This window comes from Morone saxatilis, unplaced genomic scaffold, assembly GCF_004916995.1.
Source record: "Morone saxatilis isolate NCDOM2014 unplaced genomic scaffold, NCSU_SB_2.0 Contig9, whole genome shotgun sequence".
NCBI lineage: Eukaryota > Metazoa > Chordata > Actinopteri > Moronidae > Morone > Morone saxatilis.
The window spans coordinates 4,548,682-4,568,684 of NW_023340268.1; the positions used below are offsets into that span (position 1 = coordinate 4,548,682).

Below are 20,003 nucleotides of genomic sequence, written 5' to 3' on the forward strand. Positions count from 1 at the left end.
AGTCCTGGTGAAACCTTGACCAGGTCCTCCAATATAATCTCTTCAAGGCATTATGACACACAAGCATGGCATTCTAACCACTAACACTCTGCATAATTTGTCACACATTGGCAGAGACATATAATCATGTCATACTACCAAGAAATAATGGTTCAGTTCTAATGAACTTCAAGCTTGCTGATCTGGTGTGCTCCTCTCCTCTGTAGGCTGGTTTTATAAAAGTGCATAGTGCGAGTGAACGAGGACCTCTGAAGTCTGAAGGAGGCATTACAGGCTCACATGCTGATAATGAAGCAGACTGCACTGCACTGAAAACTTCATCGTGATTATACAGGAATGTAAGACAGTGAAGTGTTCACATTTTTGGTGCAAATGAGGAAGCTGTTCATTAAAAGACAAAACAAAGTCGCTCTTATTAGACAGATTTTCTCACCTGAGTTGGAGCTTTAGATTTGGGGTGCTTTGCCATCACTGTATGGGGGAAAAAAACAATCAAATATTACCTTTGAAAGATCCCAAAGATCACATGAAAATGTGGGTCAACCATCATTATTTCATCTACTATCAGGAAGTGGTAAAACTGACATTCCTTTAAAATGTGTACAGTGCAGCAGAGATGACAGAGAGGTCCTGATTCATTGTTCACTGCAAGTATCCACATGTTACCATGACTCTGCAAATCACTGGAGTTTGTAGGCTTGAGCTGCATGTTGACGCATGATGTCACATCATGTCAAATGTATAACATGTCATTGAGCTCACATTCTGGAGCATCGTAAAAACACTAAAGTGTAGCTTCACATTCTTGGTTAGACGGAAAAGTGTGCCTGTGATGGCTCTCAGTAACGTCCCTAAAAATAAACATGTTTTACTGCACTAATGAGTATGAAAGAACCATTGTATCCTCTCACATGGGTAAAAGCACATTCAAACAGTAATCAGAACAACTCCAACCTCAAACTGGAGTGCGAGCCAACACAAGCTGGCAATTTCTGGAAAATGTGGATACTGCAGTCTTGGAAAGGAAACACTAACAGTTTACAATTACCGGACTTGGAGAGAAAAAAAACAAAAAGCCTTTCCACTGAGTGTTTCTCCTAGTAAAACCGAGCCTGACTTGAACTTAAAACTTCACAGTAAGCAAAATCAGTCTTGTTGTAAGCCTATCACAGGCCTCCGCACACCCACAGAAGGGAGGTGGGTTCAGGGGTCCACCTACCTGCCAGGTACCTCTCCAGGGAGTGTGAGGAGTTCTGGTTCCAACTGTAGCAGCAGAAGAAAAAGAGCCAGACCAGGAGGGTGGCCAGCACCAGAGCTAGGACCCAGAGGAGCCGGGCCACAGCTGGGTTAGAGACAGCCCAGGCTGTCAGGATATCCATGCTGAGGACTGCTCGTCACCAGTAGAGCCTCGCTATCTAGTCAGTCTGATTCCCAGAGTGTGAGTGCAGCAGAGCTCATGAATGGCTTGCAGTGGGCCGGTCTGTGTCCTCTCGGGGCAGCCACAGTGCCTGCAGCAGCAGCAGCAGGAAGAAGAAGCAGCAGCCAGAGCAACGGCAACCACAGATGGATACCAGCTGTTCCAGAAGGAGCCCTGCTCAGACCTCAGCCCACGTCAGCTCTGAGTGTGTGGAAGCATGTGTGTACTAGCCTGTGTGTGTGTCTGTTGTGTTTTACTGAGTCCTGGAAAAGTGTGAGAGTGTGTGTGTGCATAAACAGTTTGGAGGAGTGGCTAGGAGTTACAGCGGCTGGCATAACTGTCAGCCACTCCCAGGTTAAAACATCAGAAGGAATCCTCACATGGACCAAGAGGCTGCAAAGTTGTGGCGGGGGGGGTTGACTCAGAAATGCACCTGGGGGCACTTTACCTTCTGCCCAGTAACTTCTGTAATGACAGGTGTGCAAATGCCTGTCATTCTTTATCATTCACCACCATTAACGTGACAAAACCAGTCTGCACATTCAGGTCCATATTACATTTCTACGTTCTACTATCATTACTGACAATGTGAGGAAAAGGAAACAAAGAGAGCACACTTTAATTGACCAAAACTATCCTACCCAACAGGTTTTATAGCTGTTAAGTGTAACAATACTTTAGTAATTACCAAAGACTGGTTTCGCAGCACATTTATACAAGTTAAATATTTGCTGATGATATGCTGAAATGGACACGGCTTTACAGCGTCATTCAATATTCAGAAACAAGGTGTGGTTGAACATTTACTGCTCGAGCAGAAACAACCAACTCTAACCGACGAGGCTACAACAAACAGAGCAGCCTTGAAAAAGTGTGTGAATGATGAATGATCTGTGTCTTGTGAGCTGCCGTTGTAGTGCTTTCCATTCAATTTGATCTCCATACCAACACCATTCAACATCAATTGCCTCCCATATCAAGGCTGGTGGTAGCAAAGTACAGTGTCTACTTAGTAAGTAGATATTAGTTTCATTTATATGTAAATTATTTATCTGTCTGTTCATACTTGTATGACAAATAATAAATATTTAATTCAGACCTTGTAGTAGGAACTCTAGTCCGGGAGAGACACTGAACTACTAACTGTCGGCTGCTGGCAGAAAGCAAACATAAACCAACTGCGCCATCTAGTGGTGGAATATTAATAAAGGAAGAAGAAACAAATCTCTTTAAATAGGCAAAATGTTTATTATTATAATTGATGCTTGACCTCAAAAAATCTAATCAATATCATATTCCTAAATAAGTTATAAGTTATAAGCAAAATAGTCCACTTCATATAAATAATACCTCGGGTAAAAAGGAGCTCATCAACCCTTATTGCCTCCTCTTGGATAATGTTTATTGCAACAGTTAAGCTGGCAGTTAAATGACATTGCGGATAAACTGATAAATTCATAAATACAAGTAAAAGTATCCCCAAGAGCCGTCTGCATCCTCTTGAATCTGATTTCCATGTTAATAGAAGCCGGAGTCTTGAGCAGCCCAGTTTGGTGTCTGAGAAGAAAGCACAAAAACAAACAAAGAAAAAAAAAAACATTAGAAGAGGCGTTAGAAGAAATGCTCAGACTGCTTTATAAAGTCAACAAGAGATTTATTCCAAAATTAGATGCCTTCCAACGTCAGCTTCCCTTTAAAAATGATTGACAGGAGAAAAACAACGTTATGTTCTGACAGCATTATGACACAAAATGAAATGTTGTGTAAAATGTTACAAACATACAGTTTAATAAAAATCTATGAGCAGAAAATCAGTGGTCACGATAAAGAAGAGGAAAGGATTAGGAGTTATGTGAAAAGGAAGTGTTTTCACATAGATCCATCAGAGGGCAGTAGGACTAAAGGAAGTGGATTTCACATACTGACATGACAGGTGAAAAGTAAGAACATGAATGATGTGACATTAACTTTTCTACGATAAATGACCTTTAGATCCAGTGTAAGTGCAAGCAGTATAAAAAGATGATTGAAATTGTAATGTTAATGAAAGTTCAGATTTACTCAAGTCGTTGATCTTATGACCAAAAAATAAATAAATACAGTTAGTATTATTATCCTTATTCCCAAACAGTAAATACCAATAAAAGGGTGAAAAGTTCACAACGTTTAATGCTCAGTCTACCTCGTTCCTGTTGCTGTGGGCCATTTTCTTCTCAATGTTCATTGCCAACATCTGGCTACGGAAGGACAGGCTCTTGGTCTTCTCGATAACCTGCTGGTACGGCGACACTGCGTTGTTGCCCATCACCACATGACCCTGACAAACACATTCACAAACACTTATATGAAATACTTTCAAAAGTAGCACAAAAGCGGTGAAATGTTTTGGATGCTACTTTCGGTCTTAAAAGACCTACATAAACACACTGACATAGCAATATTACTAGACATTTAGTAGCCTAGTTGGGGATTTGAAGCTCCTCTGAGTGAAGGTGGATCAGTGATTGCAGAGCCTCACCAGTTTGGAGTCGATCTTGGCATCGAGCCTGGCGTTACGGATGAGGTTGACGATCCACCTCTCCGCCTCCTCTGGCGTCATGTTGAGCTTGTCTGCCAGCATGCTGAGTGGAGAGAGCGAAGGAGGAGGGGGCATTTCAGTCAAGTAAATATCCTTTGGGGGAATCCAAAGTCTTCAAAGTTCTCTTTTTACAGTTTACTGTTGAATATACTTATGAATATATGAATATATATATATATATATATATATGAAGAACATCTACAATTTGGGAGCACTGAGAAGTAAAATAACTGTAGAACATCAGTCATCTGGGTACATAAGTTGAAAAGATCTTTTTTTTTTTCTCACTGCGTCTCACTGCAAATAAGGCAGTGCCCACACTGTCACTGACAAAATAACCCTTATTTCAAGGACGATGTACCTGATGCTAATACACTGATGAATCCGACAAAAGGTCTCAAAGATGAAGAGACGAGCGTTCTCAATGAAATCCTCAAGGCAAGCGACCAAGAAGAAGTCATTCACAAGAACCTGAAGGACAATAAGTCAATACTACTGTAAGCTTTTTGCCACTTCATACACATAAAATGCATTCAGGTATAGAAAGGTCAGAGAAAAATCAGGAAAAGATGAGATGTTCCTTCCATTAGTAGTAATAGTACTATAATCTATTCCAGCATGAGGCATATTTTCCAATATATGCTTACACATATAAACATATGTGATGATAATAATGGTGTACATGAGTGTGTAGCTATAATTTCAACCCATACCCATGTTCTCCTGGAATGATAAGTAGACTTTCAGTCCGCCACAGTACATAATAGCACCACCAACAACCACGCATGATGTGCTGGAAAACATTTCCTGTGGTCTGGCTGTTCAACCAAAATTTACAGCTACTGGTTTATATCCGCCCATAAATTAAAATGTCCTGATTAAATCTAGCCACCCTCACGCACTGTAGAGCATTACTGGTTTGGATAAGGAGGGGATTTTTTTTGTCCAAATATACAACTTACAAAAACAGAAGACATGGTCACACAAGCTGCACGATATCACATCATTAAAAACTGGAAAATCTCATTTTCCTCATTAAAATGCATATTTATGCATTAATGTACCTCCAAATCTCCCCAAGTTATCTGTTGTAGTGGAGGTTCCTGTGGTGGGAGGACTAAATCACATACCCCTGTGAGTTATATTACTGTTCAAAGGAAATGCACAGGACAATCTTCTGCCTATATCCTAAAGAGGCAAAAATGCTAATGCTCACAGCTAAATTTACATTTAATTTAATGTATTCTGAAGGTATGTTATTGGAGTATTTATGTTAATATGTACTGTTTTTACAAAAAGATGTAAACATATTTCTCGAACATTGTCGCCAAGCTCATGCTACAGAAAACATGGAAGCAGGCTGACACCCAACATGAATCATAAAGCCATCACCACACAAGAGCCCTACACAGTGTTTTGTAGAAGATTATGTCCTGACGTCTTTATTTGTGGTTTTAAAGCAACGATCACAGAAACATCAAATGGGATGTTTGACCACCTCAAATCTCTGAAAGAGCTTAAATTTATGAATACATTAGTGTCTGGGATTTTTGAAAGGAGATGTGGCACATGGAGCTGTTATTGTATAAGAAATGCAATTATTCAACACTAATGTGTAAACACAAACTACGGTGCCATGGGCCCCATAAATACTCAACTAGTTTACTAATTCATTGTTATTTTCATATCTTTCACACTATTATTCTCTATCAATTAAAAAGACCTTCAATGTCCAGTGTGTAACATTCAGGAGGATCTATTGGCAGAAATTGAATATATTCATAGGTATGCTTTCATTAGTGTTTAATCACCTGAATATAAGAATTGCTGTGTTTTCGTTACCTTAGAATGAGCTGTTTATATGAATAGACACTTCCAGGTCTGCCATGTTGAATGTTTCTACAGTAGCCCAGAACGGACAAACCATACTGTAGATATGGACTTTCACATATTTTGCCACCGTTGTTTCTCATTCATTCTCATTTCATCAAATACAGACGCAAGCAGTGTTCAGTTAGTTGCAATCTACAACTTCACCGCTAGATGCCACTAAATCCTACACACTGGTCTTTTAATTATAAATGAAAACAGCAAAAAGCAAACCAAAAACCGTCATGTGATGATGTTTATACAGGAATTGAGACGAGTTGCTGATCTCTGGGGGGAAAATGAACAAAGAACATCTAAACTTAAATTCCCCTGACAATTAAAATCCAACAAAATCCATGACAACAGAATGGCTTAATGAACTCTCTTCATTCTTCCGTCATTATGCTCACATAACATATCTGACAGGATAGCTGAGGTCTTCACATAATTTATAAAAGAGGGATAAAAGCCAATTGATGAGTGCTTAGAGAACGTGCAAAGTGGTCCCCAAACGCAACTACAAAACTGCAGTCAAGGGTTTCTAAAGAGAAGGCAACCGAGCCCAAAATCTGACAGCTGTTCCGCTTTGAAAATCAAACTGAATAAAAGTAAGAGCCAGCAAATCAGGCCAGACATGGATTTGCTGAGGCTGAATAGCTGCAAAGTTAAATGCCAGGGACTCAGGAGATCAGAGTGCCATAGCTAAGAGAAGCTTCATATTACCCCTCAGTCCCAGGAGACAGCTAACTTTTACGGGGCGATTTAGGCCTGTGCACCATGACAAACACACACTGTCAAGCAGGAAAAGTGAAGGAGAAACTTTAGGAAGCCATTCTTACCGACTCACACTCCCTCAGCTTCTTCTGAGCACTGTCAAAGTCGAAGTTCACATAGAGACACTCCACAAACTCTGTGATTGGGTCCTTGTATGTGTACGACTCCTGCGGGAGTGAGAGAGAAACCATCATTAATGGGTTGACTAAATCACAAAGTCAAATTAGAAAAGAATTATTCTGCTAACAACTACTGACCTTACCTGCTGAATAACTTTTACCAAGTCCTTGAGCACTTGCCTGCGCTTTCGTACATCTTTGTTGGTGATGACTGCAGTTGTAAGGTATCGCAGTATGTGTGGGCACATTGTCTGGATGGAATTCAGGTACCTGAAAAACACAAAGGCAGCACACAGTGGCACTGGCATTAGTTGCCATCACAACGAATTTGGGTACCATCAGTTATTTTGCTCTAAAAGAAAAAAAACCCAAAAGATTTTTTACACACAGAAGCTTTGCTGTGAGATCTACGATTCATGCTGTTAAACACTTAAAGGTACACATTCGATCACAACATGTACACTTTAGTAACAGCACCAAATTTTGAATCAAAAATAAATTCAAGTTAAGAAACAGGGGTTACAACTGACTTCCAACTAATAAGGCCTCAATAAAGGCTATATTGAAAACAAAGAGACTCACTGAGGCTGATAGAGGAAGAGCTCGATGATGTTGTCCCTGCCTTTAGGATGATTGAAGAACACAAAGAGGGACCAGTGGATGAGCCAGGTCCTTTGCTGCAGTGACTGGAGAGGAGAGCTCACAGACTGAAAGCACAGAGGACACAAATGGTACATTTTCAAAACAAGAAAACCTATAAATACAATTCAGACAACCATCCAGGGAGTCTAAGCAGTAGGTCATCCATTAGACCTTCATCTGTATACACTTTTATTTTATTTCAGTCAGGATAAATTGGTATTGATCATAAAATGAGCAAATGATCTTTAAGGTCCTGCAAGTTTACGAGAAAGTGCAAATGTCATTCATGTTCCTGCTTGACCCATCTCAGTTTACTTTTATATTCCTAATCCAATAACTAATAAAAATAGCATATCGTGATTACATCTGTAAGACAAAATGGAATTTAGTTTCTTAAAAGTTTTATTCACTTACATTGTTATCAATAGTCTCCCTTAGTCGAGTCAGATCCTCCATGGCTGCTTCCCAGTTCTGCATCAGGATCTCAGAGGCCAGTTTCCCCCACAGAGAACTCAAAGCATTCCTGTCTGTTGAGGGAACCTGAGCAGAGAGAAACACAGTCAGTGAATGATAATTTAAACTGACTGAGCAGTATTATAAAATAATAATAAAGTAATATAAAATACATAAAGACAATTTAATGTACTGTGGCTTGTGCAGAACATTTCTCTGTTTTATGTGGTTATTCTTACCAGGACACGGAAGAAGTAAAGGTACTCTGCAGCCCCAGAGTAGTTACCGCACTCGTACTGGAATTTGGCGTACCTGTACAGAGTGTCCAGGTATTCTTGACGAAACTAAGAAATAAAAGGGACATAATTAAAGCACAGTGAACAGGGTTGAAAAGTGACCAGTAGGCAATTATATGGAGGTGACATTTGACTTTTCCATTTCTACCTGCAATTTAACTGAGTTTTTTAAAGATGTGGCAAGATTTTATGGTTACAGTGAATGTGGCTTTAAACAATCTATAGCCCTGGAGTGCAGTCACACTAATCCACTATTTTTCAAACTGCTAGCGCCTTTGCTTTTTCCAAGAAAACTAATTGTGAGAGGCTGCAAGGCTGACAGAACGTGGCTGATTAGGGAGGGTGCCGGCATCTTTCATCTTTTTAGGCAAAACAAAGCCTTTTTTTCACACTGACAAGTCCTCTTTTTAGAGTAGTGCACATGATATGAACAACGTTTCTATGTACTGACTAATCAAAAACAAGCAGAAGTGTTATTTATCTTAACATTATATAGACAAGGTAAAATAAAAGAAGCATTGGCACAAACGTTGCAATCGCTGTGAGCAATGAGCACTTTGGTGGGTGTTGCTGGATGTTTTAGGATTCTGAGATTTGGATAACAGTCCTGCTGGCTCACAGTGGCAGCTGGTTGTTATGGAAACAAAAACACAATGCGAAAGCCACTTTAAAAGAAGGAGATGCAGTGCACTTTTCATACAGTGAAAGGAAGTGTGAATACACTGTATACAATTTCAAAACTTACATTGTGTTTCTCTGAAAGATAGTCAAAAAGCATCCTCCCATCTCTGTTTAAGAATAAAACATAGTGATCAACAGATGTCAGATGACCTATTTACAGACCACAGACATAGTTTTCATGAGCACTATAATGCTGTCAGTACTATAATATAGAGTGGGGAATGTATTTGGGAGAGATGCATTTTCTTTACGAGCTGATCTGACCTTGTGGACTGCATCTGTCGAGTGGTCTCTGGGTCTTCAAACATCTTGACAATGGGCTCCGTCTCTGACTGGAGCTGCTTCAGCTGGGCCACCACAGTACTCCTCTTCTCCCTCAGAGCTGAAACAGGACACATGCCCACGTTTACACAAAGTTGTTACATCATCGCTGGTTCAGACTAAATAAAGAGGAAAAACAAAAACACCCCCAACTCCAGTGACTTCACATTTATTCAATTGTTTGGAAAATGAAAAGCAACAAATAGATAAATATAGGTAAAATGTTTTCTACCAAACATTTTCAGGCCAGTAACCAAGTATTTTCTAAGATTATGGCGCTATCGTGTTCCATTATGTAATCAATACGCTTAAGTAGGTGTTGGGACATCACAGGCACTCATACATAACATTTGACTATGTGGTTTAATACATAATTAAACGTATAATCTGCTTTACTTGCATATTAGGTTAACACAAACAAACAAAAAATTACCACCTATTACTATTTTGCACAGTTTGAAAGCAAATATATAATGACAAAATAAAATGTTATGGAATCAGAGCAAACTGTTAAACTGCTGTATTTCTTACAGTGGGGGATTTCCTTGTCTGCGTACAGGTTTCTATACACATCCATGGCGAAATCCACCATGTTTGTCTCGCTGAGGAGATCCAATTTTCCCTGAAGAAGTTCCTTTTCATTGTAGATCTGTTGCAGATATAAACATAAATATTGAGCTTCCTTTGGGACACACAATTCAGTTTAGTTTATTTACCCATGCTTTGTTTATGTGTGTGTAGATAGATAAGAACATAATAGAATTTAAAAGAAATTGAACAATGTGCAGGAGAGGGTTATAAATATAATCTTTATAAAGACAGAAACAGAAAAAGTAATACAGTAATACAACATCGATAGAAATTTACAATTATTTTACCAGATAAATACATTATATAAATATTAAAGATGAAGATAGATATCGACATGCGATGAAAAGTAGAATGTTGCCAAAGAACATGATCCATCTTGTATTTCGATAATATTGATTAATTAAATAAATATTGCATTAAGGATTACAAAACAACTGTCAACAAACAGAAAAACTATATAAATAACATCAGACAGGATAAGTAAAGCTGAGCCACGTAATCCTGTGGCCACTAACACGCCAAGTTAAATAATTAGACCAAGCCCCAACACAACAACACCACAACAACAACAACACAACAACCACAACAACAACAACAAGCACAACAACACCAACAACAACACAACAAACAACCACAACAACACAACATCCACAAAACAAACAACACACAACCACAAACCACCACAACAACCCACAACAACAACAAACCCAAAAACCACAACAACAACAACAAACAACCAACACAAACAACACACACCACAACAACACAAAAAAGCCAAAAAGCACAAAAACAGCAACAACAGCCACAACAACCACAACAACACACAACAAACAACAACAAGCCAAAACAACACCACACAACAACACAAAAAACAACAACCCACAACACAAAACACCACAACCACACAACCCACAACGAAGCAACAACAACAACAAAGCACAACAACCACAACAACAACAAAGCACAAACCAACAACAAACAACACAAAACCACAACAAACAAGCACAACAAGCACAACAACCACCACAACAACCACAACAACAACAGCAGCTTCCCGGATTCATTTACTGCAACTGAAACTAACATTACAGCAACACACGACTAATAAAAGACAACAATAAATCAGTGTTTAGACTTTGCTGCCAGCTAAGTTAACTAGGCGCTGAGCTACAACCGTGACTTCAGGTATAAATGAGTCACTGAGAAGCGAATACTCTATTATGTTGTCCTTATACGATGCAAACGCTGTTGTACCTCTTTCACGGAAAGGAATTCTAAAAGAGGAAAAACCAAATGTCGGTCCAGAAAATGAGCTATCTTAGTTGTCAAATCGTAGTCCGCCATCTTGGCTCGCTTCAAAGACCCAAAAACTTTATTGACAAACACGAGCAGACGGAACTGGTAACGCTACGTCATCTCACTTCCCCGCGTTTGTTTTGTTTACAACAGAAGTGCAAGACATTTTTTAAAAGTGGTAAAGTGGTGAGCATTAGCCTAAAAATAATAATTAAAAATAAAAATGTAATTAAATAAAAAATTAAATCCCAAATGAGCATTAAACAACACAAACCTGCAATAGTTATGAAGTCAGTAATATCACAGTTTACTATCATGTCTTTGTCTGTCGATATCCAAATGATAAATAATAATAATAATAATAATAATAATAATAATAATAAATGATAAATAATAATAAAGCTCCCAGGTCCTCCCGGTTTGGGTGCAGAAGCTCCCTCCGGATGCCCGAGCTCCTCACCCTATCTCTCTCTCTATAAGGCCGACCCCATACACCCTTATACAGAGAGAGAAAAACTAATTTCACCTGCTTGTATCCGCAATCTCATTCTTTGGGTCACTACACAGAGTTCATGAAAATAAATGAGGGTTTGCAATGCAGATCGACTGGTAAATTGAAAGCTTTGCCAGTCTGGCTTAGCTCACTCTTTTTTACCACAACAGGACTGATACAGGGCATTGCATTACTGCTGATGCTGCACCAATCCGCCTGTCCATCTCACGCTCCATTTTCTGACCATCACTCATGAACGAGATCCCGAAGATATCTGAACGACTCACTCCCGACCTGAAGGGAGTAATCCACCGTTTTCCCCCGGCAGAGAACCGTGGCCTCAGACTCGGGAGGTGTATGTGCTGACTCTCATCCTCTCATCCCAGCCGCTTCACACTCGGCCAACACCTTGACTGTGTGCTGAGAATACAGACACAGCTCTCACTTCGCTCATATAAGAAGGTCTGGATGGCTCGCCAGTGTGAATGTTATATTTGCCCCAAAGGAAGATGATTAAAAACAGATTTTGTTTGACATATGAAATCAGTATATGTGAATAAATTGTGATTATTCATAGATATATAGATAGATAGAAGTAGCAGTAGTGCGGTATTGAATAAAAGTCCAAGCTTTCTTGTCAGTGGAGTTTTTTTTTATTATTAACCTCAAAGAATAAAACCTTAATAGCCCTGAAAATGTCACTGTGTCCCTGAAAGTGTTGTATAACCACATGAATGTACAATTGGTTTTTAGAGCTCAAGCTGTGGATTGTTCTGCATTAGTACAGAGTCAGATTATTATTCCCTGTAGCTATTACAAGAGGTCCAGACAGCCAGGAACGTGGCAAACAAAATATCTCTGTCTTGGCACAGAGGCATACAAAAACATCCCACAAATACGTAGTAGGAGGGGAAATAAAGCAGGAAACGTAATATTAATGGGAAAATTGTTATGATCTTTGTCTTGAAAGGCATATGAAATTGCCGCAAGAAGATGTTTAAGTCTCAAAGAATACTTTAGGTCAAACATATGGACAGGAAGGAGACTCTGGACTCTGTGGCCAACCTGAAAGAGAGTCTGCTGCTTTATTGACTTCCCCCGAGGTCAGGAGAGGGACCAGTCAGACAGGTAGCAGCTGTCACCACAGCGGGGACTGTGATCAGAGATGTGAGACGCCGAGCTTCGTAAGCATCAGTCAATGAGGAGGAAAAAAGCACTCATCTGCCTGCTGGGGATGTTACCAGCACGAACCAGCTCTGATCCCAGAGTAGAATAGCCATGGAGAAAGATCCATTCAGTTTAGAGAGGCAGCCTTTGTTGTGTCCTGAGTCTAATTTTATGTAGGAGCCTGGAAGGAATGATCAAACATCTTTAAGCCACTGGCTGCAAGAAAGCTGAAGGCAAAAGGAAAAGATCAGCAGCAGTGGTTCAGCGTGAAGTCAACTGAAATTTATTCATACGATATTTCATTACCAAAGAGCCAGAGGAACCTAAAAGACTTTAACAGAGAGCGAGTGTAACAAATCTAACCAACCAAATAAGTGATCAAAAACAAAATAAAGCTCAGAAAGAAACAAATCAATGATGAGATTCACAGACCTCGTGTTGAGCAGTTACATGTGGGAACTACTTTCTCTATATCCCTGCGCAGAAGCATGCATCTACTCATGGACCAGTGGCTCCTGGAGCAGCTCAGGATGTAAACTTCGATGGCTCTCAGTGTTTGCTAAGGTAGCTAAAACATGAATAGATGCGTGCTTCCTTCTGCGTGGTGTTACAGTCGGTGGGTGTTATTCGGTAGAAAGAAAATAGTTCCTGTTATATTTAAGAGAAGGCAGACATCTTTACAGCCAATATCTCCAAAACTCAGGTAAGAGGAGAAAGGTCAGCTATCCCTTTAATAGTCAATTGCTAACAGCTCTGTGAGACAGCAAAATACCAATTTCAGCATGCTAATATGTTAATATGTGGCTGAATTCAATCAGAGCAGTGCTTTGAGCAAAATGCTAACGTCAGCGCAATAATATGCACAATCTTAGCATGCTAACAGTTGCTAATTAGCATTAAACACAATGTATGTGTATTAGTTTTGCAGGTATTTGGTCATAAACTATTATTTGATTATTTGACAAACTGACCTTCTGGTAGCACCAGAGGAAAAGTCAGAGGATCACCAAAGTAGCGTTAATCAACCTCACGGTGGCGCTAGCAGAACGCGTCAATATGATTCTCACTCTGCACAAAAATTCATGGCAATCCATCAAACAATTATCAAAGATATTTCAGTCTGGACCAAAGTGGTGGACTGACCAACATTGTCATCCCTAGAGCCGCACCGCTAGCACGGCTAAAAACAGCTAAAGTGTGTAGGTGCAATAAAAGATCTGAGTAACCAGGGTTGGTACAAGAGGGACAAGCCCTCTAACTGCCTTCTTCCCTGGCTCCCAGTGGGCTGAGTGAGTTTTTCATGTACCTCGAAATTTTTCTGAAACCTCAGCGGCAACCAAGTGCCTAATTGGTATAAGAAAATGTGAAGGAGAGGAGATGAGGGCGCATGATTCTGCAGATTTTCTTTAAAAACCCTTGGGGTAAAATATGTCTCTGATCAACTCGGATGCCAGAGTTCACAGGGGAAATAGTCTTGAAGCTGCACCGAGATCTGACACCAATGTTAGCTTTGTTCTCCTGTGTGAGAGGCCAGTTTAATAGTAACAAACAGAATGAGACTTATTTGCCCATCAAACAGGAAGCATCATCATCGGCGAGCTGTACAAGATCGTCGGTGAGCCACATCATGTCTTTGGTGTGTCTGTGCAGATGTATTTAAGAGTTAGTGACTCATAAAGAGGCTGCACAGTGTAACTTTCAAAAACTGCTCACTCATCGCTTTGCAGTTCTCTGTTTTCTTAAAGGTCGCAGTTGAACATAGACATTTTCATCAGTTTTTTTTTTTTGAATAGCAAGCGTATGAATTTACCACATGAGAGAAGAGACTATTTGTGCCTTACAATCTCTCTCTCACACACACACACACACACACACACACACACACAAAACTAGAGTAAATGTAATGTTCTTGCTGGCACACATCCCCATCCCTTCCCCGTTCACTCTTTCTTCTCCTCCCTGTCCAATCCTCGAGGCCAGGACATATCCCGGACTCCATTTCAACGGGCTGGCTGCCTTCCACTTCCACTTCTTTTTTTTTAAACGAGAACAAGAGCCAGCTGGATGTGAAGCGATTGAGGGAAGAAACCAAGGATTTAATAAAGACATAAGAGCGAGAGGCACGAATAAAAAATGATTAATTACAGACAAAGAGCAACATTCTATAAAAACTGTGATGCCACATGTAGTATCCTCCCTTTGATGATAATTCAAATTCGGTGCCTTCTTGTGAGATTGCTTTCTACCAGGTGGTTTGCTGTACCGCTGCTCTCTGGAGCCGCTGAGGATCACAAGTGTCAAAGCGAATGAATTTCCATGCTCTGACATTAAAGCAGTGGAAATAAGACAGCAGGAACAACAGCCTGTCCTGGGGACTCCCACCCCTTCCTGAACATCCACTTCAGTTTGCACACAGTTTCCCAGCTCACACAGCCTGCTAGGTGATGCTTACTTGTGAATTGGTGGAAAACAAGACCAACGATGGCTTGTGGCTTGTTAGGTGTGCTGGCGGTGCTGCAGTCACCAGGCAACAGTAGCGAGACACTTTCTCACACTGCCCAGCCCTGTACATACAAGATACACTAAGTGTTGACTGTTGTTTGATCACCATCATTGAAAACAGAGCTAGTACCTTATTTCAACCAATTTTATCAGGACAGACTGGGTAATATAGTGTTATTGCCCCTCCGGTTTCTTGTTTCTCTTGCTGTAGAAGACTCCACTTAGGTGTAATAAAATGAGCAGTTACACTTCTCAAAAAAAACAACATGAGAGACAATAATCGGATGTGCCACAAACTGCGAATTACACAAGATTTAAACCCAATAAACAAGTAAATAAATAAATAATCCGCCACACTGCTGGCTGAGCTCACTCTCGAGGAGATGTCGTCTATCATCTAATTCAAAGGTGCACTTAGGATCAAGCTTTGAAGCTTGCGGAGCGTTCGCCTGCTATTGTTGCCACACGCAGCACTTATGATGTGAATGTGAGGGAGGCTGTAGACACAAACCTGAACAACACATGGCCATACCATTTTGTAAACATAAATAAAAAATTAGATATTGTGAGTTTCACTGCGTCTCCGTGCTCAGTTTTCATTACCAGGGGCTCAGAGGAATGTATATACCAATTTCTCCGTTTAGGACTGTCAGCATTTCCCACCCAAATAATAACTGAGAGCCAAACACAGAGACAACTTATGTAAGTTTAAAAAAGGACTTTCCACTCTTGCAGTCGTTTTTATTTGGTTAATACGTAATGGATTTGTTTGTTGAGTGTGTGTTGTTCAGTAGCCTGAAAGACAATATATGCTGCACATACTCTTTCTACTCTCTCTCTAAAAACATAAATCTACATACTGTAATATTAATTTCCAGCAGTCTTTGTTTAGATCTATGTCTACATAGATACTCAAGCAATGAATTGATTCAGATTTATTAGTTAAGGTGTAAATGTGGGGTTATACAGTATATATTGTCATATTAATTGTGTTACAGACAGCTGAAGCAGCAGGTAGAAGTGCAAATATTTCTTAAAATTTTAACTCATTTCACACAAACACTATTTTATCCTTAACACAGGGTTGCTACTTGTCAACTTCTCAACAATAAGCTGCTCCTTTAGTGTTGTTTTCTATTTTTCTTCACTGAAGAAGAAAACGTTGGAATTGAATCTTCCTCTGAGAGCCTCATAAAGTCAGAAAGCTTTGACTCCATTTATGTTGAGAGCATTCTTTTTTTCTTGCACATTTCCTGTAAAATCTGACCAAGATGCAGACAAGGAGACTGCAGTGCAGAGGCCATGAAAGGCTGCCAATCTCCTGAATGATGGGCTATTTGTTAATTACACTGATATGTAAAATCAATACAGTAATGCTAATGTACTGTGTGTAGACCTTTACTGTAGGTGCTGTGTGTATTCTATAATATCTGTGTGTATCAATATTGTATGTATATATACGGATGAGGAATGAAGGAAATTAAAGCTCAGATGGGGGGGTGCACTCACCCACAGTCATAAGTTATCACCAGCAGGGCACGGGAGACAGAAAGAGCACACTAAGGATAGTGTGCTCTTTCTGTGTGAAAGCAAAAAGTGCGAGGTAAAGATAAATGAAAGAGAAATAAAAGAGAAAACATTTTAAAAAAAGAGAGAAGAAGGCAAACAAATCTCACTCTATGAGTCTGTCTCACTAGTGTGTCTCAGTTAGAGATTTACAGCAAAACAAAGACATATAAATTAATCTTCAAGATGTCTGTGTTAGTGCATGAATGTGTGAGCAGGTAGGATTTTTTTTATTTAACCAGGAAAGGTTCCATTGAGGTTATCTCTTCCTGGATGAATGAGTTTGTAAAACAATACTCGAGTCCACAGCTACGTCACGTCATGGTTGCGAGTGTTCACGTCAACGGACAACTTGAGACGGTAGTGTGATTGCAGAGTTGGTCGACTGAGACCGTGCATTGACAATATACCACAACATCAATTAAACTGTGTGACGTCACGACGTTCAGACCTGACTCTACCCCTTTACACTCTGGCCTTCAGAGCAGAGTTGTAACAGCAGTATAAATGGAAATGTAGTGAAGAAAAATTCGATTATTGGCTCAAAAATATACTAAAGTAAAGAGTATAAGTGTAGTTTCAAAAAAGGAACATGGAGAGTACTTGTTCCTTTAAACTACTTTATCTATTTTTTTATTTATATCCATTACTACTCACCCATGAATGTCTTTACAAGCAGCAATCCATGTGATAGTTGTTGAGATAATTCAGTCTGGACCAGCACTGACAGACCAGCATCCCCAGAGCCATATAGTGTGGCTAAAAAGACAGAAGAGGGCTCACTGTGTCATGTTATAGATTTACTGCAAAGGAAGTGCATTCAAATTTATCTCCAAGTTCATTTGTAAGACTAAACTCAACAGAAACACACAACAATTCAACATAGCTGGAAAAACAAACGGAACAAAAAGACCTCAAACCGTAAATATAATATCTGTAATGGCGTCAAAGGAATTGATTGAGACCAAATCGCTGTTTTTTGTCTGAATCACAGTGTTATATATAGACTCAAAACCCACAAACGTGTCTCGAGTTGCACTTGTTTTAGCTTTGACAAGGAAAGCTGACTGGTGACATTCAGAGAAAAAGCAGGAAAGGAAATTGAATGTCAATACAGAGAAGACACAGCTGACATGTTTTTATTTGCCCTGCCCTCACATATTCTAAGATGAATAAAATTAACTGAGCTCCTTGAGTTGTTTGCTCAGGGTGTGAATTGAGACTGGAGTTAAGGCACTTTGTCATCTTCTTAGTAAATTATTTGTAATGTTGAGTGTTTCTAGAGGGGGAAAACAAGTGCTCAGTGCTTTGATCCCAAACACTCCTCCAACGTGATGACTTGCCACCATCACCAGACACACTCAGACACAATAACAATGTGTGCTACAAAGTGTAGAAGGCAGTGCTGGGTTTACCTATGTGTATAGAGGCAAAAATAGGTAATTCAGTGTAAAAATACATATTGACTTGTGGCCTTGACTGTGAATGAACTGCAGTCCCTCAGAGTGGCAGCTTCACAATGTACAATAAAGTGGGCGTACAATCCATAAAAATGATTTCTTGATAGTAGTTACACGCTTACAAACGGGAACATTGCTCATATTTATTCCTCTCACTATTATGCTGTGATTCCCTCTACATTTTTTCTGAAAGACATAGACATGGTAGAAGTGTAGCAGCAGCCTGAGGGGCAGAGCATTTTGTACTGAACATGAGAATGTAAATTGTTCCAGGTCTTGGATTGCAAACAAAAACAAACTCAGCTCAGCATGCAGAATAATTAAACTTTGACCACCTTCAGTCAAAAATATATTTTTCTTCGTTGTTCCTACAGTTGGATGTTTAAGCTTCACTGTGCAGGATGATGTATGTTCAGAGTCTGACACTAGAAGGATGTTTTTACATTCATCTCCTGAAAGTGGAGAGTTTTTCTGAGCTCACTGAAATCTGACTTTGTAGATGGGGGCCTACGAGCATAAATTGTGACATCGCAAGTAGTTTGTGAGTCAACCCTGGTCCAGTATGAAACCTATACAAGTATGATAAAGAAACTTTAAACCACCAGTGCACAGACACTGAGAATGGACTTCTTGTTCAGGTAAACTTTAGAATTGAACAAAATCTGCATATTCATAGATTCTGGATTTTTTTGACGAGGTAGAAAGAGAAAATACTTTTTTAAGGATCTGTAAATTGCACTTTTTTTTGCAGGAACAAACACATCAGACACACATTATTATTCCAAACAGATTTGTATAAATGTCTTCATACATGTCTGGAGGGGATCTTTAAAGATCACAGCCACATACTCTGATTACTATTTAGCTTTAATGACTTTAAAGCAGTAGTAATCGATCTTTTGACTGCTTGGGGGCTGCAGAAGAAGCTGTTAATGCAAGATTGTACCTCCACATTCAGCAGACAGAAAACAACATTAGCATTCATTTTGAGATGTGTTCCTGGCCACTTGACAAATAGAAGTCCAGTAAGTCTCTTTTAGCTTTGTTTTTGTTCTCCACCAAATCCTGGAGAAAATATCTGGCTCTTTAGCTGCAGAACTCTCCACTACATTCACCAGCTGACTGCTAACTATTGTCTGCTGTTTGGTGCCGGACAGGTAGCCTACAGTGGCTCAAAACAGCTGCCTGTTTGCTGACAGTGAGAGTGAAACTGTCAAACTTGTCACTATGAGAAACACCTTTCCCATTATACAAGTCCAATGATATAATACACCACTGACTATTGCATATTTAAAGTAATGTCAGATTTGACTATTTCTTCCAAATACAAATCCGTTTTTCATAATAAAATCTCCCTCAAGTCTGCCTTCAGTTTCTTTCTCTGTGTAAAGGTTGTTATGTGCAGATGTGGTTGGATCCAAATGAAAGCACAACGGCTTAATGAAGATTTGAATGGTGCTATTAGTGAATTTTTAGTCTCTAAAGAAATAATGGCTTACACATTTTAAGCCCTCATTCTCTCTGTGTGATACAAGGCTCTTGCCTAGATTTTCTAAATTCTTACAACACCTCAGGGATCTTTAGAGGCTACCTTCTAGCATTTGAAAAATCAATATACAGTGTATCTCTTGTGTGTCTTTTTCCAAGTATAGCCTACAACTTTATGGATTTTATGAAATAATGTTTTTCTGACTCATGTGACATACAAAATGTCACCATTTACAGAAAACCAACCATCACTGTAGGACAAAATAACAACCAAAAATAAATCCTTCAGT

General features: G+C 39.5%; 1 protein-coding gene across 1 annotated transcript; it reads right to left on the minus strand.

Annotated features, from left to right (window-relative positions):
• Nucleotides 1–2,643: 2,643 nt before the first annotated feature.
• Nucleotides 2,644–11,129, minus strand: eif3eb (eukaryotic translation initiation factor 3, subunit E, b). The gene is made up of 13 exons (XM_035682009.1): nucleotides 10,996–11,129; nucleotides 9,682–9,799; nucleotides 9,094–9,211; nucleotides 8,894–8,936; nucleotides 8,092–8,196; nucleotides 7,814–7,939; nucleotides 7,340–7,464; nucleotides 6,901–7,027; nucleotides 6,704–6,805; nucleotides 4,357–4,466; nucleotides 3,936–4,038; nucleotides 3,600–3,734; nucleotides 2,644–2,974 (listed from the first exon to the last, which is right to left on the minus strand). Exons 1-13 carry the CDS (start codon nucleotides 11,083–11,085, stop codon nucleotides 2,936–2,938), a joined length of 1,341 nt encoding a protein of 446 aa, XP_035537902.1. The 5' UTR covers nucleotides 11,086–11,129; the 3' UTR covers nucleotides 2,644–2,935.
• Nucleotides 11,130–20,003: the final 8,874 nt, after the last annotated feature.

What these genes read in the sequence shown, in the direction of transcription:
- eif3eb (XM_035682009.1), bottom strand. Translation starts at nt 11,085, where the DNA reads ATGGCGGACTACGATTTGACAACTAAGATAGCTCATTTTCTGGACCGA. An exon ending in CGACAGATGCAGTCCACAAG is followed by an intron (nt 8,937 to 9,093) that starts GTCAGATCAGCT and finishes ATTCTTAAACAG; the next exon opens with AGATGGGAGGATGCTTTTTG. An exon ending in CATCAGTGTATTAGCATCAG is followed by an intron (nt 4,039 to 4,356) that starts GTACATCGTCCT and finishes CTCTCCACTCAG; the next exon opens with CATGCTGGCAGACAAGCTCA.